An 18,741-nucleotide genomic window follows, 5' to 3' on the forward strand; every position below is an offset into this window, starting at 1 on the left:
ATTTTTTCATAATAGTTTAGAGAAAGAAGTCTCCCACCTCCTATAAATCTTAGCCTTCATTTATTTGATTGAATGAGAGATCAAAGGGTCATTGAATGATTTAATGATTTGCCAAGTTTAATTTATCATTTAATTATGTCTTGGTGACATTGGCATTAAGGGACTCGGTGTGTTGGAAGTGTTAAAATGAGTTATTTGAGTTAATTTCTGCTGGTGATTATGGTGCCAATTTTGTTTTTCCATTTCTGCCTACGCCAAGCAAGGAATTGTTAGTCTGTCATGCTCTGTTCCTTACATGATGTCCTGTTTTGCTGAACCGTGCTGTAGTGCTGCAATGCAAATATCAAACAAGCTAGAGAACAAGAGTTGAATGTCCACCTCTCACAGGCATCAGAACAGAAGAAAGGTTTTGAATATCGGAGCAGAGCACACGTCCAGTTTCATGATCACAAATTGGACCAGAGGCTTGTATTTCCAGTGAGCAGTCAAATTTGTGGTGCATGCACTAAGAACAAATTATGGGAAAGTGAATAATAATTAGCTCTGATTTTTCCATAGTGCAAAACGTGAAACAGCCAGAGCTAATTAATAGCCACATCCCCATACTTCAAAATGACTTGTGCTTAACAAACGTATCACAGCCCTGAAAGGTGTTTCTTATCAAAGTATTGCTGTCACGCTGATGAGCCAATAAGGGCAAAACAGCCATCTGTGACCTGCATATTTTTTATTTTATATTCACAAAGCACAATTTGACGTCTCTTCACAGTGTTCTAATTTTCTAGAGTTGTGGAACAGCCACAGAGGAAATTAATATTCACATTCCCATAATTCAGAACAAGTTGCTTGCTCTGGAAAAAATACCATAACCCTGAAATTTGTTTCTTGTAAGACAGATGTGTACACACTAGGGATAAAACAATAGTACATTTGTATGAAATAGTCGTGAGCCCACTACTTAACAATGCACTTGTCACAATAGTGTTATGTAGTATTTTCAGTAGCTCCTTTAATTGAGTAAAATGTGAATTGAGAAATAGACCTTTTTGTTTGCTATGGAACATTCCCTGAAAAAACATTAGACATGTTCATGTTTTCTGTATGACAGAAGTGAGAAACAACAGTTTTCTGTATGACAGAAGTGCGAAACAATATTAGCTGATTGTATATATTCAGATTTTTTTATTTTCTAGAACAAAACTGATTAAACCTTTTGAAATGTCAGCATGACCCCCCTTTTTAAAGACTGTTCTTAAACAGAATTTTAATTTAAAAAGTGCTTAATGCCTCTGTTAAGTTAAACATTACTTAAAGTGCACATTAACAGTGTTTTTCATTATTGTTTCATTACATTATATTAAAATGCTCCAAGCGTCTTGTTAGAATGGATCCCTGAGACTACGTCCTGGACAGAATACCAGTCAATAACATATTTCCAGTTATTTTAGAAGCTTTAGTTTTTGTTAGCCATGTATTAAATGTCTATTATCACAGTTGCCCTGCTTCACAGACTCTCCTGGATCAGAAGGACTGATAAGTCCTTCACTTTGTCTGATCAGGAGAAAAGATCATCTGATTTGGGAAGTTCAGTGTGACTGAGTCCAACTGATTATTAACAGCAGATAAAATGAATTAAAAAGTGCAGTTGGTCTCTATTTTTCCGGGGCACCTCAGGTTTGGTTGGTATTCTTATTGTCAAGCCTTTGTTTGTATGATACTAATTTTTAGATCTGTTGGAGGATAGATCCAGGTTAACAGAACAGTGTAGGGGGATAACAAATATGAATTTAGAATTCTGTGCCATGATATCATTTAATACTGTAAAGAATAGTTGTTGTTTTTGCGGTTCTGTGAGTGTTGTGCTGGTAAGGCAGCTTTTTCAAGACATTTTTTTAAGAAATACAATAATTTTTCATTGTTTTGTCATTTTAATTTTTACCTCCATTATCATATCCCTTTCTGTCTCTCTTAGCTTTTCTAATACCCTTTTTATGCTTGTAGTTCATTATACTCATTATCTTTAACTGTATCCTGTTCTTTTAAATCATTTTGTAACGTGCCTTCTTTTTGTGTATGTTTTTCTTATTGATTTATTAAACCAGTTATGCCACTGCTTCCTAGCCCTTTTTGCTTACTCTTAGGATGAATTCAAAACTCGCTTTCCTTTGTTTGTGGCCTCTACTTCTACAGTTATAATAAAATACATAAATAAGTCTAATAAGTAAGACCACACTTCCCTAATGATGTTTCTCACCTCTCTTGGCATTGTTCCACCTTGAATGTTTGAAAACACTCGTTAAATAAGGCATCTCCTCTAGCAAGTACCCTGACACACTGAATAAGGAAGTAATGAGCCACACCTACTGTAGCAATACGGTTTCAGGGACTAATCTCCATGGTAACCACTTTTCCGTTATACATCCCCAATTTCATTACTGCACATAAGGCTGCATTATAATCGATACATGGATTGGATTGTCTGTAGCATACTTCTAACACTTTGACCTTTGATAGTTTTTCCTGATCCATTTTTAGTTTGAGGGCCTTCATTCATTTAACTTCCTGTCCCTGTATGCTACACCTAAACCTTCTTCCACCTTTCACGTCTCTTTGGAACTCGTGAGTATCTCCTAATGCTACAGACCCGCAATGATTACATCATAGTGTACTGCAAGTGCCTGCTAATGGAGTAGCTTCTGTTTCTTGCAGTTTGGTTTTGACTACTCTTCACATGTAGGTATAAACAGTTTACTTACCCTATCCCTTTAGATTGTTTTTTTGTAGCATTTTTTTTCATTTTACTTTGCTCGCTGTGTGTTATTAGCTTTGCAGACCTGTTTCTCTCCCTTTTTTCACCTCACCTTTGTTGGTGACAATGCTTTAAGTTGCCGTGACTGGTGTTTGAAGCTGGGGATCGATGTTGTTATTTATTCATGGTATACTGTACAGTAAAATCAGTTGCTTTTTTTAACATAAGTGTGTAAGCAAATAAGTCAAATTACTACTAAAACTCTCCACGTCCCACAGCTCTTAAGGTAAAAAAAAGGACCTTATGTTTTATGCCTAAGCGGACATCCCCAGTAGGATTTGATGTACTAGTTTTCCCAGTGTCGAAACAGGAGAAGAAGATTTTGATCTTTACCACTGCCCTATCAATGTTATTTTAAATAAGCCTCAGTCTCTCTAGCTGTTCTGTTCTTGTCTCTATAAATCCAAATGTTTTCTAACTTTCTACATTCCAAGAAGCTGATACTGTAAGTTAGTACATTCATAAATTAGATACAGTGGCAGCCCACTGAAGCTCAGCGGGTGTGAGCCTGGTCAATACCTGGAGGGGAGACCTCCAGGGAAAAACTAAGGTTGCTGCTGGAAGAGGTGTTAGTGGGGCCAGCAGGGGGCGCTCACCCTGCGGCTCATGTGGGTCCTAATGCCCCAGTGTAGTGACGGGGACACTGTACTGTAAAAAAGCACCGTCCTTCGGATGAGACGTAAAACCAAGGTACCAATCATGGCCTCCTAATAATCCCCATCTATGAACTGGCTTCATCACTCTGTTCTCCTCCCCACTGAGAGCTGATGTGCAGTGACTGTTCTGCTGCACTATGGCTGCCGTCACATCATCCAGGCGGGGCTGCACATTGGTGGTGGTGGAGGGGAGTCCCCATTACCTGTAAAAGTGCTTTGAGTGGAGTGTCCACATAAGTATGAGCAATTATTATTAGTGTTGTATCTGGTGGAATGGAAGAGGTGATGCTTCCTTGTGGGCTGTAAGAGGATGGTCAGTATTCCTGCCAGTAGCTGACATTGAATATATGTTCAAACTGGATGATTTTTTTTTTATTTTCATATGGGTAGGCATTGTGCATCCACATATGCTGATCTGCTAGTGTGGACCAGGAATCACGTGTGAGACTACACGACAGCCTGAGCTGAGGAAATGAAAAGCCCTGGTTATGTCATCTGTCTTTAATCCTTGCGAGCAAACCATTAAAGGTGGATAAATTTTTCAAATCCGTCTTGCTGCCGCAGGCCAGAGAGCTCCCAGGCGCTTCACGTGGGGTGGGGGTGGGGTAGTGGGAAAAGGCTGAATTAAAGCCCACTCGCTCTGTGGGTCATGGAGAACACGTGCCGAGTTTGTGATGTGACTAGAGAGTCTTATTCACCCTCTCGTGATCCGAGGGATTTGGAAAGTGTAACGGGCTTGAACAGTTTTGCAAAGAAGAATGGGCAAAGATTGCATCCTGGTGTGCAAAAGTTGGTAGAAACTGATATAAATAGAACTGACTGCTGTAACTGCAGTCAAAGCTGCTTCCACCCAGTACTGATTTCGAGGTAGAGGTAAAGGAGTTTATTGCCACGTCGATCTCTCAGGACATACTGTACATAGTACGACAGACAACACTGCACAATGTCGACCGTTTACATGACAAAATGGTCCATAATAAATAGTAACAACCAGAACATTAAATATATGGCAGTGGAAAAAAACCCTGCGGTAGTCAAAATCAAAAAGTGCATAGTGCAGAGGTGCATTGAGCTTTGAGGTATCACAGAATTGATTTATGGGTTGAATAACTTATAACAGGTACATCTAATATACAGTAGATAATCAACATGATTTTTGAATTTTCTTTTTGATCACATTTAACTTCTTTCATGCAGAATTGACGCTGAAAAACAGTGTGTAGATCGTGTTTAATTCAGCAAAAGGGGGGCATCACTGGAGGAGGGTGAATAGGTTTGCAAGTCATTGTACATTTCAAGGCCTGTCCACGACCTTTTCAAACTCCATCCAAAGCCTGAGCAGCAGAAACCGGTTTTGACAATGGGATTGGCATCAGAACAGGGCCTCAGCTGGTCCCTGGTTTTCTGCACATCTGGAAACATCAGAATTCTCAGAACAATGTGAGTGCAGCGTGTGCCTGTTGCCCCAGTTCTCAGGTGAAAGTCCCTGCTGAAATCCTGTGTCTAGAATAGGTGCATGTGAGGGCTGAGAGGACAGCTGAGGAAAATCAAAATTATTGGTGGTCTGAAACATTGTTTTTTGGTTCTTTATGACCTGGGTACTGTAGAATTCAGGTAGACAGACCTGTTGTTTGACTTTGGCTGTTACCAGTTTACCTGTTCAGCTGACTTGTGATTTTCTCAGACAGCTGGCTATGCATTCTGTAACTAGTATGTCCTTTTGCACTCTAATATGCAATACATGTTTTCTTTTTGTCTTGCCATTCATAGTAACACAAGAAGTTGGTTGGGTATGTTCTTGGATTATAAAAGGCCTTTGAGAATGTATTTAGAGCATAGCAGGAAAAGATCCAATTCGTATGCTTGTTCCTTGATCTTCAAAAAGGGCCCATCCATTAATTAAACGTAATGTGTCCAACTAAATATTTGCTTTCACAACTGTTTTAACATTGTTGTGCTGGGAAAGAGAAAACCATGTGGTTTAAGGGAATGCAATTTAAACTGGATTGCTCATATGATAGGATTTCTTCTTAATTACTCCTCTCTTTTAATTGAACTTATTGAAGAGTACAATAGTGATATTTTACTGCTCTGGATTATACTGTCTGTGCTGTACTACTGTGTTGCTCTGCATGTGCTACACTAAGATAACCAGAATATTTACATTGCTGGGTTATTGGGGAGTTGCTCGTAAAGTTAACTTTATTTTCACCATTCTTTACTTTTTAAGTGGCAATAAATGGGCTTGTTCTTGATCTGAACGGGCTGTTGAAGGTATGGCAATGAAGGGCTGACGTTACAGTGAATATACTGTAGGTCCTCTAAATTCTGTAAATAGTCTCACTGGGTGGTGCTTCTTTATTAAATTATTGGTGATTGGTGAAAATTGCACATTCCCATATGACATTAGTTAAGGGTTTTAATTTGCTCTATAAAAGATATGCGTTGTGCTTGGTTTTTAGTAGCCGGTTGTGTATTTCATGGAGATTTTGCCTAACATGTTGTGTTGTTATGTATTGTGTTCATCATGTGGTGTGTTCAGTCGGAACCCTTGAATCACCCTAATTATGCTGAGGTCTGGATGACCCAAGTATTCAAAACCTCTCAAAGGCACTGACAAAGTCAACCCAGGGACATTCAGTACCAACAGTGAAATACAAACCAAATTTTAGAAGTGGAAGCAATTGTACAGTACATGGAATGCATTTAAGTTCTGAGAACAGGAAGCATTTCTATATGATCACAGGAATGTGGAACAAGATAACCAGCTTTGTTGCTGAAGCTGGAACCCTGGCTTCCTTCAAGAAATAGCTGGATGAGATCCTTGGATCAATTAGCTTTTAACTACCAACGGGCTAGTTGGGCTCCTCTCTTTTGCAACATTTCTTGTGTTCTTATATTAGTAACAGACCAAATATTGTCTTGATGATGTGAGAAGAAACATCTTCCAAAAGCAAACGTACTGTACCTAAAACAATATGAGGGCTATTGTCAGAACTGCATGTGAGCATAGGATTAAAAAAACAGATAAGTGCCTGACTGTTTTGTGGACAGAAAGCAGTGTCTATTTCTGATACTCTGCAGTTTAGTAGGCTTTTGGTAGTAAATCGCCCTTCATTTCTGTAGATCTGGAAGAATTAACTGATGTAAGGTCATCATCATTTACAGTGAAAACAAAGTTAAGACTGGAGCTGTCCTGAATTAATTGAAAATACTACATTTCTCATTATTGTTTGTCAGGTGTGGATAGGTTTGACCTAGAAAGACTGCTGGTATTTGGCACCTGGAGTCTATAAGGGTTTGCAGGAGCCTCTCCTCTCTGCATTAAAATCCTGTTAAACTTGACTAAGCCCGAAAATGCTTCCGTTAAGAAACTGGGAGCAAATTGTGAATACTTTCTGGTTCTCCAAGACCAGAACCTACCCAATTGACTATAGATTAACTTATTCAAGACTACTGGAAGAGTGATCCTGATTGGATGTGATGATACAGTTGCTTATACATAGACATTTGCCATCAGTATAGTGATTTTTTTTTTGCTAGTGCGTGCATTTCTATTGGATTTACACTGGATATTCTGCCTCACAGGTACTGTACGATTCTAGTTTGAGGTGCTTGTTCTGTGGCGATTGCTTGTTCTCCCAGTGTTTGCATGGGTATTTTCTCCCACTTACCTGCATCTAACAGTAGATTTGACTGTCTCCTAAAAGGCTGAAAGTAACACCTACAGCAGGTTTCTAACTTCGACTGTGGAATGTATTTAAGATCCATCAGCAACAACGCCAAAGTCACCAGCTTTGTGTTGCAGTTGTTGGGAGCCTGTGAGCACAACCTTAGGTTTGTCTCCATTTAGCTTAAGAGTGTTCTGTTACATCTGGATCTTAATGCCGGACACCTGGAAAGTGTAGAAACTGCAGTCTAGAATCTGATCCATTCTTTAAATAAATCTCTTATCAATCATAACAGAGAAACCAAAGTAAACTGTTGTGAATGGTCTGGCGTAAAGGCAACCTATAAATTCTGATATGTAGTGAAGTAACAGTCCCACCTATTGAACAGTCTGAGGATGTAGGACACCAGAATGTGTAGCATCATTAATTATGAAAGCTACACTTAAATCCAGAAGGAGAAAAATATCAAGTGATCCAGAGTCAGAAGCTATCAGCAGATCAGGAATTGACTCAACATGAAGTGTTTCAGTACTCTGTTCCTGTCCAAACCCTAACTGAAAGCTACAGTAGGAGTGTGAGATGAGGGTTAGTATGAAGACATGGATAGTAGCTGTTATTTTACCTACCAAAACCCTTTAATGGGTAGCATTAGCAGCAATAAATTGAGAAAGAAACTCTAAACATGGTGACTGTCTGTGATTTTGGGGATGTGGTCAGCAATGAGTTATCCATATAAACTTTGTTGAGAAAGATTTGAATAAATACAATATGTTGCACTTCTCAGAAGAGAGTAAACTTAGCATCAGGGCAGACACGCTAATGGACTGTTACCCCAGTTGTCTTTCTGTGAGTGGAAAATCATCTCTTGAGTTCAATTAAAAGGCTTTATTCAGCCACCAGTCTCCGATTCCATTTTTGTTGAAGTGTAATTGTCCCCAGCCATCAGGAACCGTACTGAAAGAGTTAGAGAGGAGGGAAAGGAGCACTAAGCTCATTGATTATCTGTGTATTAAGCTGTCCTGGGAGATTAGCAGTGTTAGTGGTGACAGAGAGAGAGGGAGAGAAAATGAGGCCAGCAGAGAGGAATCATTCTCGTCTCTCTGCCGAGTCCAGTCTTTGGGCCATGGAGGTAGAAAAGTTTAAGATAAATTTATTCTCCCTCTCTTGATGTTGTCTTTTTATTGGAATTTGAAGTTGTATGAAGTTTTTTTTTAAAAAAAATATCCTGGAGGATTCAGCAGTGTAATGCGCTGCTGAGATACAACCTTTGTCCTTCACTGTCTTAAATCTAGAGAATCTTTTTCCTTCATTTGCATTCCTAAAGAAAGTGTGTCGTCAATTTTTTTTTGTTGCTGTAACTTTTTTTTAAGATGTGTTCTTCAGTAACCTTGGTTGGAATAATCATCTAGCAGAGATGAAGCATGCATTTCACAAGAATTTGAGAGCAATTATAACTAATTGGAAAGAATGATTGAAAATAATAAGAGCAATTTAATATGTGCCTAAAGTGTTTTTCACAGTGTACGACAAAGAATGGTATTAGCTGAAAGAAATGGTTTTATTATGCAGAAAGTTGCTGGTGATACTGTTCTTCATTTTTGCCTGGTAAAACCAACAGTAAATAAGGTTTGTTAACTGTGAATGCAGGAATTTTGGTTCTTGTCTGAGCATACGAGTTAAAGTTCTTCTTGTTTGGAAAGGAGAAACACACATTATGTCAAATTTCTCTCTTCATGGTGAAGTGGATTGATAGTTTTTTGACTTTCTATAAAGATTTTAATGTTGTGCAGATTATACTTCCATTCTCCCTAAACATTTGTATCTTATTTGAGCCAAGAGCATTTCTCGGTCCAAAGTTACAAAAATTCCTACATATTTGCTTATACAACAGGAGAGGGGGGGTGCTGGTTTATATTTGTCCAATGTAAGTCGTGTGTATGTCTAAAGAAAGGGAATCCTTTAAAACCTGGAAGAAATACAATCTTTGCAGGCTACCGTCAGTTAGGACACTAAACTGCTGAGTTGCATGCCTCTGTTCTTCTGCATTCACAGCCTGTAGAGCCAAATGTTTCACAGCACAGTGGACGCTGACAGATATCTGAAGAAGCTGTGAATTCGTGCCCTCCATGCTGTCATCGTATTGTTTGGATGTTGTGAACGGGTGCAGATGCTTGAACTTTTTTACCATCCTAAAAGGCAAAAGTAAAAAACAAAAACAAAACAATTTAACACAAGAAAATGAAAACTGACACTACTGATAATTGTAAAAGATGCTTAGTTAGTATAGTATGACCATATCATGCATTCTGACAAGCCCTGTATTTAACTCCTCAGTGCCTCTACTGTGGCTCCTGCTGAGTGAGGGGAGTGTAGTGTGATTGAGGGTGTGCCTCCCTAAACAAGGATCTGTAATTCCATCTTTTTCTGCGTTATGCAATGGAGCCTGGAGAACTTGAGCTGTAAGAAGAGGGCGGTCGTTAACGGGGCTCAGAGATTTACAGAGTTGGCATCTCCCCCTTGAGACCTCGACAGTGTGGAGTTCTGTCACAGTAGAGGCCTGCCGTGGGGCATCATGGACTTCGCTGCTGTCTGTGTCCTCTCTGAGACTGTGTGCGGCTGTGGTTGAACGCTGAATGGTGGCAGAGTGGAGCCTCTTGTGCCACATGAGGTGAATTTCCTGTTTCCTGTGCTTCATCCAACCTTGCACGAGGAACACGAGGAACAGCAACCAACAGCTGGCAGTAATATCAATTCATCATGATGGATACCCCAGTGGACAGTACTTCACAAGCCCAGACCTGGACATATTTCACAATGATGTCGTCTCGAATGGAGCGCTGCAGCTATTCTCATCTAGAGAATGGGATCGAGACCATAAATAACTCTGTACTTATTTGTGTGTGTTCTTGCCACCTGTGCTTAATGGATTTAAACATGACTGTCACAGTCTCTATGATGTGTATTTAATTACCAGTCTTGCTTTCCAGCCTCTCACTGTGTGAATTCTCTACAGCAAATTAAAATTTCAGTGCTGGACTGACAGTGTGACTAACACAATTAAGGCTATGAAAACAAACCAAATACACATTGAACATTAACTGGTTTATATTGATGTTTTGTTTCATTAGGAAATTAAAAAAATATTTATGTGTGGTTTATAATGGCTTTCTGCAATGTCCTTGTTGATTTAATGATGAAAAGGTGGAATTTTAAAAGTAATGTCCCAATCCATTTCTAGTTCATTGTATTTGTACAGTAAATGTTTGGAAAGGATCAGACAAGGATTTTGATTCCCACAAAATCTGGGACTTTTACTGCTTGTTTTGCACACAGTTTAGATGCTTGAAGAATAGGAATATGTACTGTAGGTAATTATAGTATCTGAACATTTTCTTAACACACTTCCTTTGGAGTTTCTTAGTGGATAAATGTAGCACTTTTAAAAAAGAGATGAATCCAAAAGCTGCCACTCTGATGATTCCAAGAATGTTTTTTGCCACTGGTTTGTCAGGTGTCAGGTTTCTTGCTCTGTGAATTAAACTTACTGTGATTAAACTGAAAGAAAAAGCAAGATGCAAGTCTCTGCCTTATGAGCCTCATAGTTACAGTTAATGTGAGAATTTCAGCAGTGTATTGGCATTTGTATTCACCTGCATTTTGCATTCCCTGAAATCCCCACAGGAGGTCCAGAATCATGTTCCAAATGGCCAGCTAAAGAAAAATGGGTTTACGGTTAACAATCAAGCTTGATGGCACTCTAGTTAGCCTATTACTTCACAAATCCAGCTCTTACAGGGGTTTATCCCTTGCAAAGAGCATTCCTCTGAGGTCAGGAATTAATGCTCAAAACTGGGTTGCTGAAAACTCCAAGCAGACCAAGTCAGTCTTGTCCTTTAAGCATTCTGCACAAGTTAAAATTTTAACATTGGCTACCCTGATGAAAAATAAAACAAAATTATTATACGATATTGCCAGTTCTGTGGTTGTTACTGCTTGTGAACCTCTGATATTTAGGAATCCCTGCTGTCCTGTACTGGCCTAAACAGCCACATTAAACAAGGGCTCAGTGTCCTGATAAATTGATCTGCCTTAGTAAAGGGATGTTTTGTACGCTGCGGGTCATCTCAGTGGTGTGTGAGGTACTGCATTATATACGGTCCGTATCAAATGGCAAAACCTCATTTCGCAAGCCTGTATGCTGGAGTTTGTGTTTGAAAAGATACGAAGGTGGGTGGCATGGCAGCACAGTGGTTAGCATTGCTCCCTCGCAGGACCAATTCAGGGCTCAGTTCAGTTAAGTTTGTACATTCTCCCCATATTCACGTGAGTTTCCTCCAGGTGCTCTGGTTTTCTTCCACAGTCCAAACACATACCGGTAGGTTAATTGGCTTGTGAGGAAAATGGGTCCTGGTGTGAACGTGCACGTGTGTTTGTCTGGTGCGAGTCTGCAATGGGGGCGTGTCCTGCGTAGTTCCTGTTGCTTCACTGGGTAGTCTCCAGCTCCTCCACGGCTCTGTATTGGATAAAGCGATTAGAAAATGGATGGATGGACAGAAGATGGGAATCTGCTAAGAAGAATCTCCTTGCTTCCACCACAGAGCTGATTGAGTGTTTGATGAGAGAAGTGAAGCTGTGCAAAGGTCTGACAAAGCAGTTCTTCAAAGCCTCTTTTTTGTTAAGATTCTCTGTGGTGGCATTAGCGTCTGTGCTTCTGTTCTAGTCACTCATATCTACTCTAAGGCATGCTTCTGTCAATTCCAATGAAGGGTTCAATAACCCCATTTTTTACAGGTCAGTCCTGTTTGGGCATTTATAACATTTCCATGTGTTTGTATTATGAAAGGCATAGAGATTTTCACCCTGAAAGTGTCGGTGGCCATTGCATTAATTAAAAACAAAGTGAATGTTTGCGCAAGATTACTTTCTACAATAAAGATCCCACATCATTTCCTACCCATCAGTTCAATCCATATTAGAAACTGCTGGTTACTTCATAAATTGACAAATCTGATTGGTGCATTTGTACTTTCAGAAATGTTTCGGAACATTTCAGAAATAAATGTCCTCGTAAAAGTTTAACTCTAATATTGCAGAGGTTTCAAGATAACGCATGTTTGTGGAGGAGGTACTGTAGTTAATTCCTTCTGAGCCACACACAGTGGCTCATCAGGCCAGAGTGTATCCAGGTTTCTAAGCGTGAAGCAATCAGAGAGCACATGACAGCCCCACTAGAAGGGAAACCAACCCATCACAGGGCCTGCTCCCCATTTCTACAGCTGTGTGATTGGGGTACAGTACGCTCAAAATATAGCTGCAGAGTCTGTTTGAACCCACAACCCACGTGTTGTCAACCCAGAGAATTGCCCACTATGCTACGTGGCCCCCCTGCATTTGGAGTAAGAATTGGCTAATAGATGTAAAGTAGAGCACAGATTACAGACAGGGATGAATGATTAGATTAGGATGTATTAAGCTGAGTACCATGGGGTACTTAGCTATTAGGACCATTGCTCTTTCTAATTTATATCAGTGGTCTTGATTCTGTTATCATTAGTGAAGAACTGAAATCTACATGATGACAAAATCTGATTAGATAACACTGTAGAAACTGAAAAGGAAAAAAAATTACAAAGGATTTAAGACTGGACAAATGCAGAGCATTGATTGATACATGTAGATACTTTCTTGATCCCGTGAGGGAAATTACAGTGCAACAGCAGCTTAGCGTAGTCAACACAGCACAGTGTAACGAAATAATACAACAATACAATTCGTACAATACTGTCGGTACAGTCAGTGAGAAGTGCCCTAAACAAAAAGTTGCTCACAGTACAGAATATACAAAAAACAAGACAGTAAATAAAAGGTTGTATCGCACATTATAAATATAAAAATATATTGCACAAGTCCCTAGCCTATATTGCACAAAAACAGTTGTAAACAGGAAAAACCAGATGTAAGCAGAGAGTTTGTTTAGTCCAAAAACAGGTAAATGTCAATGAATGCTAGAAATAAAAGCATACCTTAACTTAAGATGAGGAGCCGCTTGAAGAAACTATCATGAAAAAGTCTGAGACTTTTTATGCTGATGCTTTTTTTTTCTTATTGACACTGTGAGCAGACAATAATAAAGACTAATAGAATAAGATAGGAAAAGATGTGTCACTGAATTCAATGGATGCTGTGTTAATACTGTATGATGCAAATCTCCACCCTCTTTTGTAACCTTTCCTTTGCTTTTTGGTAGTTTTTGTTACCCATTCAGTGCAATTTCTAGTTTCTTGTGCTTTCTAGTGACCTTACACTATTTGTAATCTTGGTGAAAATGATGGGAAATTGTGGAAATAAAACCACCATGGACTGCTCATTGAAAATGTTTATGAATTGCTCATCAAAAATTGTGTTTAAAGGAAGTGAAAAGAAATGCATCGTACAGTAGTTTGATTTGCCTTCATTACTTCAATACTTGAGCGATGAGCATGAAACATGGTGCCTTTTGCTGGCATTATTAAAAACATCTCTGTTCTGAACCCATTTGAATGCGAACATTTTAAACTCTAGTCAAATACAGCAGTGCTTCACAGAAGAGCTTGATTGTGAATGCCCATTTCAGTTTATTAATATTTGTATATTTGTTAAAATGTTTTTGAAAGCTTGTAGAATCACTTTAATGAAATGTAGCTGTTGAGAGTAATCCCCAGTTGAATAAATGTATGGAATGGAGAGGAAATTGAAAATCAGGCGTAGAATGTAGAATAATTATAAGAAGTCATTACATTACTTCTACAGTACCTGCTCTAACCCCACTTATCCTCAGGGAGAGGAACTGAGTGATGTGTGCCATTTCAAACTCATATTCAATTATCCCTTCTAGCAGTTAGTTAATGATATTGACTGTTTGCAGTCCGCACTGTGAAAGTGCTTAAATTGATTGGTGGCTTGAAAGGATGAGAAATGTGTTTCAGTATTTCCTTTAAATCACATTGATTCAGGTTTGTTTTTTCTATTTCTTATAGTTCCTCTGCTAATATTCTCCATTTTAATTTCACATGGTGCCATTGTGCAAAATAAGCAAAGCACAGCACACACTCGCCAGTTAATCTAGGCACTTTTCTGCTTTTCTAAGGGATACTCTTAATGAATCTCATTGGAGTGAAGTGTTATATCACTGTCTGTTCCACACAGAGCCTCACAGTGACTACTCAGAGTTCACTTGCTTTCTTCAGACTGTGTGATCCTTCCTGATTGCAGCGCGGCGCAGTGGTGTCAACAGTCTTTTTTCATTTCTGTTTTAATTAAAATAATTGCCAAAAATCATCATTGAATATGCACCTACAGGAGGGTAGAGCCAAACTAATGCAATTAAGTGTTCGAGAGCCGAGTGCTGACAGCTGACAATATAATGAGTGTGATAACTTATATGAAAACTAATAAAAAACCTACTAATTCATTTTACCCATATGTAGTTTTTTGTCCTATAAAGATACCTGAAGTTATTATTCATTACCTTGAGCACTATAATAATGAAAATAGTAGTTATATGACCTTGTAAAATATATAAATACATTTTCTACTTGTGTGTCCTTTTTGGTCAAGGAAGAAAAAGACTGAAGCCCTGACTCGAGTAAACTGTGCTTCAAAGCTGGCTGTTACCCAGATGCAGGGCGGCTGTTGGCAGACCATTTCACATGCAACCCAGTCCCAACACCAAGCTGCAGGAGGAGATCTTAGGATCAGTAATACAGTAACCAAATTGCAGGTGGCCCAAAAGGCTTCCACTTGTTTGCAGCCTTCATATCTTCATTTTCAAGTAATTACAACTGGTTGAACTGTACAGTACATACATCCACTGCAGCCCCCTGTCCCAATCTTCCAGGGCAATCCATCATGTACTGTACTCCTGATAGAGGATCATCCCCACCATTCCCTTGGAGATTGGAACATTTCTATTAATGTGATTTTTTTCCCCCCTTTTCCATTCCAGATAAGTTTAATGCCTATGTGACGCTGAAGGTGCAAAATGTCAAAAGTACAACAATCACAGTGCGTGGGGATCAGCCATGCTGGGAGCAGGACTTCATGTTGTAAGTACCAAGGTGTGGAAGAGCCCAGCCTCTAGGAGGCACTCCTTGCTCTCCCATTACTTAATCAGTTACAGGGGAACTGCAACGCTATGCTCATATTTTGGGGTTAAAAAGAATCGGCATTGATGAGCGCATTTCAAAGCACAATGAAAGTATATCGTCCACAGTAACTTGTAAAACCTCAAATTTACATCGCAAAATACACAAAATTTTCAGGTATGCGCAGCGCTATACACTATGATTCAGAACAAGGCAACAAAACTTTCAGTGACATGTGCGACCCTATGACATTGTAAACAAGCAGGCTTGTTAATCCATCTCTTTTAAGAATAGAAAGATTGCTCTCGACTACTTCTTAACTCTGCTTGCGTCTCTGCTGCATAACCTCTCCGTATTCAATCGTACAGTACATCACATTACATTAGTCATTATGGAGACTAGTGAGCAGGAAGTGCCGCTTCACATGGTAACACATGGGCAGTCACATATGAGTTTGTGACAACATGGCGACTTACTGTCCTTTCAGAAAGTTCGCGATTTTGATCTTAATTTGGAATTTGTAAATCACGTCAATGATTGTATTTATTTATTTGTTACTGAGATTGAATAACTGGTCTGAGAAATTGGGACTGCAGTCCCCCTTTAAGGTTAACATAGCTTGTTTCTTTAAGTCTCTTTAAAACATGATTTGCTACATAACTAGAAACAGAAATAATTTTCAATTATGCACATTATAATCACAATTTTATATCTCAGAGCTGGTGAAACAACACACAGTGGATTAAAAGAAGGTAGCTGCATCTAACCCGGTTCTATAAAATCATCTGAGGATACTGTACTAACTGTGTGGCCTAGAAAGGCAACAAATGAACAGTTTTGCCACCAGTAGTTATTACTAAGTTTCACTAATAACACTTAGTAGTAATTAAGCATTAATAAATTAGTTTTAGTATTAATAATCCATGGTGGGTGGAGTTGAATAACATTAAAAGTAAAAATAATCCTGATACCAATTCAAAATACCATATACCACATGCCTTGTAGTGAGGAATAAAAACCAACCATGCGGATTGTGATTTTTCTGTGGTTTCCAGGCACAGTGAATTGCAGAGCAATGAGGAGGCACAAATTTAAAAGACAAATTAATTGTTGACAAATTAACAAATAACCTATTGTGGGTAGATTATTTAAAAACAATGCAGTCCCTGAGTTCAGAAGTTAAAGCTACCTTCAGTTGTTTCCTCAAAGATGGACCAAACCTTATGCGAATGAACAGAAGCATAGCAGCTTAGGCCACAAAAGACCCCTCACAGGACAGGCTGATCTCCTGTCTGAAACTGATGTACAGTCAGAAGGACTGTTTCTCTAACTAGTACATTCGAGAGATAGAAGCTCTGTCTTGCACATATTTAAAGAAAATACGTCTTACCTCAAATATATAGAACAGAGTTCTTCTCAGTTTATATCCTGTCTCTTCTGTGATCATTCCTGTTCTGTTTCAGTCCTCAAAGATTAAGGCGAATTGCTGGTTCTTTGGAAACTCACTGACAGTGCTCTGCACCCTGGAGGATGTCATTAAAGTTGGCTCTACCATTGATCTACTAAAATGGCCTTCGTGCAGCAGTAATTAATCTTTTGGCTTGCTATTTTGTTACCTTGTTTGGGCATCTCTTTACAAAGATCTGTGCCTAATTCTTCCTCTTCACTCCAAGAGGAGAGGACAGAGGACACCCTAATCAACCCCCCTCCCCAAAACTGACCTAATCTGCAGACTGCATAGCTAGACATAATGGAGCCACTAAGCAGGTAACCTCAGCCAGTCATCTGTGTGTCCTCATTGTTTACTGTCCATTATTGGCTAAATGGAACTGCATGTTGACTGGTTACAATATGTCATAATCCATATTGCAATATTGCACAAAACAACATACAGATGGTACATACTGTAGATGTGTTCAAAGATAAGAGGCCAAGAACTAAGATGTCATCTTACTTGTGTCAGGGTCGTTTTGTTTTACAGATACGATCAAGTTGAGGTTAATTGTAGATTAAGACTTTTCACATACCATCATGAAGCACTCAACATTCCATTCAGAAGGTCTGAGCAGGGACCTGCATCAGTGTGCACTGGCTGAAAGGAACAAATAACGACTCTTCTGGTGGCTCAGTAGCCAAAACGTTGCGTTTCGTCTTTCTGTGCTGCAGAATGGTATAACGTTTTCTTAATCCATTCAGAAGGCATGAATTGTGGTCATAGAGCAGTCCACCTGTTCTCTTGTGCATACAGTATAAGGTTTTTTGGTGCCTCAGACTTTGTTGTTGCAGGATGCTTTGAGCTTATTTTGGTATAAACCACGAGGAAAGTGACTTAAGTTTAATTCAGAAACAGATGTAATAATAAATGAAAAAATTAAATGGGTAGTTTTTGCTCTTAAGAAGAAACAGTTTTGGCTAGCTTTTCTAAAGCCAAAATCATATGGGTCATTTAAAATGTTAACATTTTTTACCATTACCCCTTGCTTGATAAGATTATTCAAAAAAACTAATTTTCTGACTACATTTTTAAGAAGATAATAGTGTTTTTTTAAAAAGTGCTAATTTTTATTAAAATTAAATCCATGAATACTAACATATGTATTGTAGTTGCCATAGGTTAAGGCTCTCGTTGAGCCAAAGGGCTCAGTCAGGAGACTGTAACATGTTTTGAGAGGATTAACAGCTGGAGAATTATTGGAAGCCCACTCTTACACACCAGGAAATCCCTGTGTGGGAGGAAATTTACATTTAATTACAAAGAATGGATCGCAGAGGGTTGGTACGTGACACCAGCCTGGACAACTCAGACAGGGTAGTACAGAATTCCCAAATTATAATTATTAATGTGACTGATGCTTTTATACAAAGTGACTGATGTATAAAGCTGGACATTTTACTGGATCGCTCTGAATGAAGTAAAGTGCCTTGCTCATGACACAACAACAATACTGCACCAGGGTTTTTAATCCAACATCCAGTTCTGAGCCCAGAGCCATGGCCAGCCCACAACACTGTTAAGAATAAACTAAGCCCTATTACTACACTCACATTGGGTCCAAGATATTGTAAACGGCGCTGTGACAAGATGCAGAATGCCATAACTAGATTTGGCACAGACAGGTACTCTGTTCACTGTCATTGCAAGAATTCTGTACCCTGTAGAAATCTAGCATCAGTAAGCATGAGTCTCAGATCAGCATTGTGTTCTTTTCTTGCGCTGCATTTGTGGACTTTGCAGAGTCACGTCCTCTGGTCCACGTAAACAGAATAGAAGGTGACAGATTTGGATGTCTAATGGGAATTTTGAAGCTTGCTCTTTGACCTAAAGAAATCAATAATCAGTAATGCCAGGATCCAAATTAACCTTAGTAGAAACCGTAGAGCATCTCTTTTCAGAGGTTACAATGTTTTTTTCATTAACATGAAACATGTTTCCTAAAATCAGTTTAAATTTAGAGAGCACTGCGAATGCACTTTTGCATCTG

At 39.0% G+C, this 18,741-nt stretch overlaps 1 protein-coding gene across 1 annotated transcript in view; it reads left to right on the forward strand.

The window, feature by feature from the left end:
• LOC138237810 (uncharacterized) overlaps window positions 1–18,741 on the forward strand; it is a 136,175-nt gene that overhangs the window by 63,552 nt on the left and 53,882 nt on the right. The window contains exon 3 of the mRNA XM_069187662.1: window positions 15,121–15,220. Coding sequence (XP_069043763.1) covers window positions 15,121–15,220 — 100 coding nt within the window. The remainder of the gene's footprint in view (window positions 1–15,120; window positions 15,221–18,741) is intronic.

This window comes from Lepisosteus oculatus, chromosome 3, assembly GCF_040954835.1.
Source record: "Lepisosteus oculatus isolate fLepOcu1 chromosome 3, fLepOcu1.hap2, whole genome shotgun sequence".
Taxonomy (NCBI): Eukaryota; Metazoa; Chordata; class Actinopteri; order Semionotiformes; family Lepisosteidae; genus Lepisosteus; species Lepisosteus oculatus.